The sequence below is a fragment of the Camellia sinensis genome, chromosome 2 (assembly GCF_055761805.1).
Source record: "Camellia sinensis isolate YWXY chromosome 2, ASM5576180v1, whole genome shotgun sequence".
Taxonomy (NCBI): Eukaryota; Viridiplantae; Streptophyta; class Magnoliopsida; order Ericales; family Theaceae; genus Camellia; species Camellia sinensis.
In genome coordinates this window covers 193,772,965-193,783,489 of record NC_138962.1, presented here as the reverse complement: position 1 = coordinate 193,783,489, position 10,525 = coordinate 193,772,965, and the positions used below count along the sequence as shown (strand labels likewise).

At 36.3% G+C, this 10,525-nt stretch overlaps 1 protein-coding gene across 1 annotated transcript; it reads left to right on the top strand.

Moving 5' to 3' along the window:
• The first annotated feature begins 4,432 nt into the window (after positions 1-4,432).
• On the top strand, positions 4,433-8,981 carry LOC114258762 (hydroquinone glucosyltransferase-like). The gene is made up of 2 exons (XM_082916480.1): positions 4,433-4,573; positions 7,695-8,981. Exons 1-2 carry the CDS (start codon positions 4,433-4,435, stop codon positions 8,979-8,981), a joined length of 1,428 nt encoding a protein of 475 aa, XP_082772606.1.
• The last annotated feature ends 1,544 nt before the right edge of the window (positions 8,982-10,525 follow it).

Genomic DNA, 10,525 nt, shown 5'->3' with positions numbered 1-10,525 from the left:
AGAATTTTATAGCCAAGAAAGTGTCAGTATTATTAATTTAAAAAAAGGCTATTACATTTCAAAAAACATACAAGTTAACTAAGACAAAATAAGTTGTGTAGTGATTTTGGCCTTGAAATAGATCATTTGCAAATGAAACATCTTTTATTGTCTTTATTTGAAACAAAATTCAAAATTCAGAGTCAAATATATCACAATTGAAAAGTTAATGACAAAAATGATATAAGCCCTAAACTATAGAGGCAATTAGTGTAATTCGCCTTTTTTTATAAGCAAAAAATTAAATATAAAAAGTTTATTATAAGATTTGAACACTAGTCTGCATTGTAAAAATTGATAAATTCTAGCTAACTTTAATCAAATTTATTATTGTTAATTTATTTACTAACATAAAACATATATCATATTTATTATTATATAAAATCTTTAGAATCGTAAAATCAAAACGAACCAAATCGGTTTCTATGATCTGGTTTTGATTCAATTTTACAGTTTAATAATTTGGTTACGGTTCTAATTTTTTTAAAAACAAATTCCTATAATTTGATTCCTAATTTACTCTAAAATCGGATCAATCTGATCTATCTACACCCGTATCAAGTAGTGTAGCATTCTATGAGCGTCTAAACGATGACCCGATTTGAAATCCACTCATTTTGTTCAGCATTGACTCAAATTTTAGAAAACGCATACTAGGAATTGCAGTTATTTTAAGAATTTTTATATAATGGGTTGTAGAAATTGATTAAAATTGAGGAAATTAAAATTACAAAAATTAAAATCAAGTTAATTCAAATATTACAGAGATCAAAATAATACAATAACTAAAATATAAAGATTGTTGACATAATTTGCCCTGTAAATCACATCGACCAATAAATGCCTTAAAATGACGATCTAATAATTTTTACAATAAGATCTTAATTATATAGTTCAAAATTGTATAAAATAATGAGCTTAAGCATTAAAAAATTACTAATATAAATCTATTTATATTGACATGGTATTACTTAATTGATATATTATAATAGATTTGATTATACTTAATAATTTTTTATTATTTATTTTATTTTTTAGTTGACTTCATATTAGCTAATGGAAAGTCAGCGAAGGAAATACTGGATGATTAAGTTGGACTTCACCCTAGTTGATTTTATTTTATTGGTTGTATTGCCAGATTTAATTTTTATTAAGGCCTCGTTTGGAAAGTAATAGCTTTAGTCTAAAAGTAAAAAGTTATTAAAAAAATTAAAAAACTTATAATCTATACCAAAAAGTTAAATATTTTATTTTCTCTCTATTTTTTGTACATTTTTTTTATAAAAAATTAAAAAATCATTTCAACCATATACGTTTTCTTTACCTTATATTTTAGCTCAAAAGCCAAAATATTACTAAAATAACATATTCTCAAACAAGACCTAAGTTTAAGTTTGAGCTGGATTTCACTATACTATTCGCAATTGTTTAATATATAAAATAATATTTTTAGTTTTGAATTTTTTGATTTAATGAGTTAGTTTAATATATGACATCAAAATTATTATCATGTTTGACTTTTGAAAAAAATATAAATTAATTTAAGAAAAATAAATATAAAAAAAATATTTCTATCCTTCCAAAAAGATAAAATTATATAGAAGTAATATATTTTTAATTTTTTCGTCAATTTAATTTTTAGTTTCTTAGAAAATTTTTCTAAAAATAGATTCTAAAAACTAAATTAAACAGAACTTTATAATTAAGAAAGTGCCAATATTATTTATAAAAAAACGCAATGACCATAAAAGTTAACTAATACTAAATAAGTTGCATAATGATTTTGCCCTTGATTATCTTTATTTAGAACAAAATTCAAATTACACAAATCAAAATGACACAATAATTAAAATATAAGGACTACTAACACAATTTGCCCTATGAACCACATCAACCAATAAATGCCTTAAAATGTCAATCTAATAAATTTTACAATAAGATCTTAATTATCTAGTTCAAAATTGTATAAAATAATGAACTTAAGTCAAAAAATTACTAATATAAATCTATTTATATTTACATGGTACTCTGTTTGGCAAGTTGGTTTGTGGCTATTTTAATCACAAAAGACAAAATAGGCTATTTTAGCTACAATAAACAAAACATTACATCTAACCCATAATCATTACACTCTACTCTCACAAAAAAATCAAAAAAAGTCAAAAAACTCTTTCCAAACCAAGTTTTTTAGCCCAGGCTAAAATAACTAAAAAATTAAAAAGCCAAAAAGTTAACTCACTTCTCAAACGGAAGCTATTAATATATTATAATGGATTTGATCACACTTAATAATTTTTTATTATTTATTTTATTTTTTAGTTGACTTCAAATTAGCCAAAGGGAAGTGAACGAAGCAAATACTGGACGATTAAGTTGGGACTTTACTCTAGTTGATTTTATTTTATTTGTTGTGTTACCAAATTTAATTTTTATTAGTTGTGTTTAAGTTTGAGTTGGATTTCATTATACTATTCACAATTGTGGTTCTAAATTTAGGAAAATTCTCTTGTGTGTAATTTTATCACAAAATTACTTAAATTTTCTCGAACTTACGTGAGTGATTTTACAAAAATGCGTAAGTTAAATATAAATTCGTGTAAATTCATAAAATCACATAAATTTTCACTAACTTGTGCGAATTTGTATTTAATTTACACATTTTTTTTTATAAAAAAAAAAATCACTTATATAAATTTGTGATACTTACATAATTTTAGGACAAATTACACAAATAGTCCCTATAGTTTGGGGCTTGTATCACTTTGGTCCCTGACTTTTCAATTGTGACACATTTAATTCTGAATTTTGAATCTTGTTCCAAATAAGGACAATTGAATATATAATTAGATTTTTCAAGGATAAAATTGTCAATTTGATAAAATATAAACTAATTTGACAAAAAAAATGTCAAACAAATATTTTTGAATTTTTTAAAAATTATTTCTACCTACTAAAAATAAAATTATGTAAAATTGATAAATCTTTTAGACATTTATTTGTTTTTTTTACCAAATTAATTTTTATTTTGTGTTTGGATGATGATCGTGTAAAATTAATTTTAAAAAATTAATCATGTAATTTTCATTAATTTTACATAATTTTATCATTGGTGGATAAAAATAATTTTAAAAAAATTAAAAATATTTTTTGACATTTATTTCGTCAAATTAGTTTATATTTTATCAAATTGACGATTTTACCATTGAAAAATCTAATAATATTTTCAATTGTCATTATTTGAAATAAGATTCAAAATTCAGGGTCAAATGTATCACAATTGAAAAGTCAGGAAACAAAGTGATATAAGTCCCAAACTATAGGGACCATTAGTGTAATTAACCCATAATTTTATATTAAGATTATATATGGGGTACAATACACCGAAGCATTTCTCCTAAATTTAATACTAATCTAAACTGAGCCGATCCATGCACCCCTAGTTACAGATGAAGTGTTGGGAAGATAATTATAATTAATTTTTTTGGTTAAAAGCTGCTTATAAACTGCTTATAAGCAGTTTTTTTATGAGAGAGAAAGTGAGTTATAATTCGAAAAGTAGATTATAACACACTTCTCAAAAAGGGTGATTGCTTAATTTTTTTTTTTTTATCGACAAAAAAGCAACTATATTGATGAACGGTTACACTGTTTAATTAGTAAGATAAGATATAAGAAATGGCATCTAAGTTGTATTTTATTGGTCAATGAAACCTAAGACACTTCATCCATCATTTACTATATTATTATATCTTATTGGTCAATATAATATTAGCATAACGAGTTTCATCGCTTAGAATATCAATTGATGGCACTGATTTATTTTATATTTGAATCTTACGCCACACCAATTTAATATCTACCATACAAACACATTACTCAAAAAAATATGGATAAATTTCTCTGGGATAGTAGCATTTTGGAATATGTGTTCTCAGTACAATTCCTACGAGTCTTACGTTAGTCCTACATCATTGTTCTCAAAAGTCTCTCTATAGAACTTGGCATCCGTTTCAATTTTATAAAGTACAAGGTAAAGAAATACTATGTCTCCATTTCAATTTATTAAAGCACAACTTGAACAAAACAAAACAAAACAATTTCATTGTTCTATAAATTCGGCAACAAAACTACACCACTGCTTCATTCATAAATAACTACTACAATCTCTTCACATAAAACATACCTGCATATATTTCTCGAGTAAGGATCCTCTAAAGTAGTTTTTCCTTAAAGTTTTCTAGAGTGCTACATTGTGTGGTTGAGATTTACTGACAAATCACATCAATTTTTCTGATGTGACTTGCCAATAAATCTCAACCACACAATGTAACACTCTAAGAAATTTTAGGAAAATTTCACTCTAGAGAATCCTTGGTGATATTTCTCAACAGCCATGAATCAAACACCCAATGTAGCTCTTCTACCAAGTCCAGGGATGGGCAATCTCATACCACTCGTAGAATTCGCCAAGCAACTCGTTCTCCACCACCACCACTTCTCGGCCACCATCATCATCCCCTCCACTGGACCACCTGTTGAATTCACCCCATGTGAAGGAGGTGATGCTCTTCCATGGGAACACACCTTGGTCAACAATGGAAGGCCACCAACCATCTTGAAGAGTCAAGGATGGAGGCTGCCCAAAGGCTCTCCCACCTACTCCCTCACCTATAAATGGAGGTTGAGAGGAGAGAGCAAAAGGTGAGCAAACCGTGAGACAACAAAGAGAGTGAGAGATGTGAGGCGGAGAGACCGTCTCCCTCGGTGTGAGCGAGGGAGACGGGTGAGTAAGTGAGTGAGGAGAGTGTGAGCTCCTCCTCTATTGTAATCTTTCTGTAATCTCCTCATTGGTATAGTGATAACCGGTTACTCTCCCGTGGACGTAGGCATTGGGCCGAACCACGTAAAATATTGTGTCTCCTTATGTGTGGGTGTGTTTTTCTGCTTGCAATGATTTCTATAAGGTCTTGGGCGGGATCCCAGATCCCAACAAGTGGTATCAGAGCCTCGTCGGTGGCGTTTCGGAACAAAAACAGCGTGTTGTCCGAAACTGCCCAGAAATCAAGTTGCTCGAAATCAGGTTTTGAGCATACCAGGAGCAAGGGCTCGAGAAGAGGAGTCCAACCATATAAAGCAGACACCCAGAGGAGCTATCACGCGCTCTCACGCGCCGCCTGAAGAAGGCGCGTGAGGCCCAGTCTCTCCACGCGCCGCCACGCGCCGTGAAGGCAGCCGGCGCGTCGGCCCAGTCGCAGGCACGCGCCCCACGCGCTGATGAAGGAAGAAGACGAGTGGGGGGAGGCGCGTGCATGGCACGCGCGTGCCACGTCAGCAGCCACGTCAGCTGCCACGTCATCCGCAGGAGGAAGAATCCTGTGTTTCGCGGCGAAGGTACAGCCGCAGATCTGAGGCGTACAAAATGTTTTGGCTAGATCTAAGCCATTTGGAGTCCGTTTTTGGTGATCCAATAGTGGTTTCCGACTATTTGGAGTATTCCGGACACATCCGTACGGTCAGATTTTGGAGATGGAGTTTCTGTAAAAAGAAGGTAGATTAAAGTGGCAGAGGGCGTTAGGGACAGTGGACGGAATATTCTGTTGGAACACGGAATATTCCCTGAACTTCTGAAAATTGCAATTTGGCCCAACATTTTCAGAAAATTGCGGTGTGGCCCAGTTTTCGGGGAAAGTTTTCAGTGAGGTCCTTGGAAGTGCAGCGAAGGTTGGTCCTAGCTAAACGGACCGCTCCGGACGCAACCGCGAGGTCAGAATAGTGAAATTCTGAACGGTTTGGAAAGATTGTCAAAACATGGGTGTTTGCCATCTTCAATACTCGAAGGAAGGTTGCCGGATATTGTGGAACGCTGCGGATTCACTAAAGAGGTTAGAATGGGCAGATTCTGACCAGATTGGACAACCAGATACAGATTGAGATAGATCATTGAAGACCAGAGGAGATCAGGCTTGATCAAATGGCAGATTGAGGGAGATCAGGATTGGTCAGGGGCGATCAGAGGATTGCAGACATGATTATCTCAAGATCAAAGGTCTAGGAAAGTTCTGTCAAAAAGACACTGTCTAAGGAGACTGGTTCTTAAGTGGGACCGGTTGTGACCCCACCAGTCTTTCCTGGGAACTTTCCTGGTTGTTGAGGTGATCGGAGGATCTGGTTCAATCAAAAGAGAAGACCATTCATCGACGGATAGATGATTTGGCAACCAGTACAGGCTCAGGGAAATACTGTGGCTGTTGGAGCTACTGTATACGAGAAGGTACTAATGGTATGTGGACATGTAGAACAATAGTTGCAGAGGAGCATACTAAGCGCAGAAGTATAATTGCAGACGTGCAACAGTGCAAGGGTACGCTAGAGTGTCGTACAGAGGCGCGAGAAGAGTGTGCAGCAGCGGGTTGTTGACAGTTCACAGGAACTTCCAGACAGAGAAATTGAGACAGGTAAAACGCAAGAGTGCGTGCCAAGGAGTGGCAAGTCTTATTTCTCTATGGTGGTTTCTTTAGTTCCATGGCAGCGGAGGATAGAGTTGATGCGGATCTCTCAGGCGAGCTCGACGCAAGGAGACCAGAAGCCATGGGTACGGGCACTATGCAAGGAATTGCATAGCTGACGATGCTTTGACAGATGGAGCTACTGTCAACCATCAATCTACTGGACAGCAAATCAGGGATTGCAAAGGCACAGACAACAAGCGTATGTGGAAACGCCAGGAGGTTGTTCAGAAGTGCAGAGGGCAAAGGCTAAAAGTTCAGAGGAAAAGCTCCGAGCAAAGAAGACAGAGGATGTTGATGAGATAAACAACGAGTTTTCTATTGCTCCAATGACTAGTCCTGCGAGGTAATGCATGACAGTCAAGGGCATTCCAGCAGGGGGTGCAGGACATCCAATCAGGGGGTGTCGGATATCTTGGTTGCGCAAGATCAAGCATAGCAGGTATAGACATCCGAGACAGGAAGCATGGAAGAGATCTGTGGGAGATAGGAGCAGTGGCTCTCTCCAAATCAGAGAGTGGTGTGAGTTGAGTTGAGGATGTCGGATTCCCTCCTCCTCTTGTATCTCTGGTGTTTTATCTCTAGCTTCAGGGGATGCAGCGTCTCAGTGAAGAGATGCAGACTATGTTGAATTTGGGCGTGACAAGATTAGCAGCAGTGTGTGCAGTGGATCACCTCACATGGGTTGAGGGGGTGATTTGTTGAATTCACCCCATGTGAAGGAGGTGATGCTCTTCCATGGGAACACACCTTGGTCAACAATGGAAGGCCACCAACCATCTTGAAGAGTCAAGGATGGAGGCTGCCCAAAGGCTCTCCCACCTACTCCCTCACCTATAAATGGAGGTTGAGAGGAGAGAGCAAAAGGTGAGCAAACCGTGAGACAACAAAGAGAGTGAGAGATGTGAGGCGGAGAGACCGTCTCCCTCGGTGTGAGCGAGGGAGACGGGTGAGTAAGTGAGTGAGGAGAGTGTGAGCTCCTCCTCTATTGTAATCTTTCTGTAATCTCCTCATTGGTATAGTGATAACCGGTTACTCTCCCGTGGACGTAGGCATTGGGCCGAACCACGTAAAATATTGTGTCTCCTTATGTGTGGGTGTGTTTTTCTGCTTGCAATGATTTCTATAAGGTCTTGGGCGGGATCCCAGATCCCAACACCACCCACAAAAGCCCAAAAATCAGCCCTCCAAAACCTCCCCAAAACCATCCACCACATCTTCCTCCCACCCGTGGACTTACCTAAGGACCAGCTCAATGTTGCATCCCAAATCTTCCTCACCATGACACTCTCAATTTCCTCCCTTAGAGACACTTTCGCTTCATTAACGACAACTACCCGGTTGGTGGCTCTCGTCGTCGATCCTTTCAGTATCAGTGGCCTTGATGTAGCGAAAGAATTCGGGGTCTCGCAGTACTTGTTCTATCCCTCAACAGCCATGTCACTACAATTTTCGTTTCATTTGCCAAAGCTTGATGAGATGGTTATGTGCGAGTATAGAGACCTACCTGAACCGATAAAACTTCCCGGTACTGTACCGGTTCATGGTAGAGATCTCGCGGACTCGGTTCAAGACCGGTCAAACAAAGCGTACAAGGGTCTCCTTGCAAACGTAAAACGGTTCACTTCAGTCAAGGGCATAATTCTGAATAGTTTCATGGAATTGGAAGAGGGTACCATAAAAGATTTGCAGGTGGAGGAGCTGGGCAAGCCGCCAATTTATCCAATCGGACCGCTTATCCAAACAGGTTCAAAAACTGATGAGTCACTAGAACGACCCGAGTGTTTGCAATGGTTGGATGATCAGCCAAGTGGGTCAGTCGTGTTCATATCATTCGGAAGTGGTGGTACTCTCTCTCATGACCAGCTTAATGAGCTAGCATTAGGTCTGGAACAGAGCGGCCAAAGATTTTTGTGGGTTGTGCGAAGCCCTAATGATAAATCTAACAATGCAGCATTCTTCACTGCCGAAAGTCAAAACGACCCTTTTAGCTTCTTGCTAAAAGGGTACTTGGAGAGGACACGAGGCCGAGGCCTGGTGGTGCCATTATGGGCACCGCAAATTGAGGTGTTGAGCCACTGTGCAATTGGTTGTTTTGTGACACACTGCGGGTGGAACTCAACGCTGGAAAGCATCGTCCATGGTGTGCCTCTGATTGCTTGGCCACTCTACGCAGAGCAGAAGATGAACGCAGTGATGCTAACAGAGGGTCTGAACGTGGCGTTGAGACCAAAACGTGAGGAAACTGGGCTGGTGAGACAAGAGGAGATTGCAAAGGTTGTGAAAAGTCTTATGGAAGGAGAAGAAGGGAAGAAGCTTCGCCAGAGAACAGTGGGCCTGAAGGATGCTGCTGCGAACGTCTTGAGCAAAGATGGGACTTCTACAAAATCCCTATCAGAATTAGCATTCAAGTGGCAAAATCAAATGAACATTTGATACCAAATTGATCGTTCTTATTTCATTTTTCGTTTATTTCTCGTTTGTCTTAATTTTCAGTTTTCGTTGTGTTTGGGTATCCCATATTATTGTATTATATGTGTAATATTGCGGTTGTTTTGGATCTGAGCTGTATTTAAAAGTTCATGTTTTTATAAAAAATAAAGACTGCAGCAATACCATGACTTGTATGAAGGAATGTCGCCTACAAAATGTGGTCCACAAATAAGTCACAACGTATAATATTCCCAAGAATCATCTAGTGCCAAACACACTCTTATGTCGAACTCCATTTAGGATATCTAAATCTAACTCCAAACTTAATAGTAGGTGTGACCAAACACCTCATTTCAACAAAAAAAAAAAGTGCAGATTTTTTTATAATTTTATTTACATCGTTGTCTTCATGCTTTCCTCTCTAACTTCTCTCTATATTCTCTCTCATTTTCCTTTACTTTCTTGGTGGCTAAACACCACACATTTGCTCCATCCTTACACCACCACCTTAACCCACCATCTCCACCACCGCCGGCCACCTTATCTCGCCGAAAAAAGGGTCCGGTTGGCCACTCCTTAAATCCATCCGAAGATAGCACAATAGAAGTACCAACTCTAAATTTTTCTTAATCTTTTGAAGAATCAAAGCTTGGGGTTTATTTTCTTGATGGATTAGAGGCTTGTAATTGGTATGAATCTTTCTTTAACAGTTTAGTTTAAGGTTTTATATATTTTGAGTCAGAGATGATGAAATTTTTTGTATTTTAGATCTATTATGATTTGGGGTTTGATTGTTGAGTTTTATACTCTCAATTAGTTTCTATGAATGTTTTACATGTTGAAAAATGATCAATTTGATGGTTGTTTTGGAGATTAAGATTTGGGTTCATCTAGGGTTTGAATGTGATGTAAAAATTGGGGATTTTGGTGTTAGGAAATTTATATGTTGAAATTGATTTGATAAATGATGGATTGGGTATCTTTATGTCGTATGGCGGAATTTTATAAATGATTGAAGAGATTTTACTTAAGTTGTTGAGTTTATAAAAAATGTTGATTTTTGACTTTTGTAGTTAATTGATGGTGGTATTGTGCATATAAATTGATTGGATATTTAAAAAGTTACTAATTCAAAGATGTACAAAGGATGGGTGTTGTGGAGATTGGATAAGTTATTTGTTTGGGTGACTTGAAATTGGAGGAGTTCTTTAGCTTGTCATTCCTTAGCATAACTTATTTAGGATCATTTTTGTAGATGTTGTAATTTTCATTTAAAGCTTTTTCCTAATTTTAGATCCTATTTATTAATTGTTAGGATTGGAGGAAGGCGTCTCTACACCTCTTGGGAATTAATTTGTAGAGTCTCAATCTACTCTTTTGCTATTTTTGGAGGTGAGTATACTTACCATGGAAATTACCTTACCTCTATCTTTATTACAAAGTTTGAAGATAATTTTGAATTAAAGGAAGTGAATGATACATTTCATCATGATATATGTATAAAAAGAAAAATCTATAAATCTATTGAGGCCAAGGGTTGAGTTTAA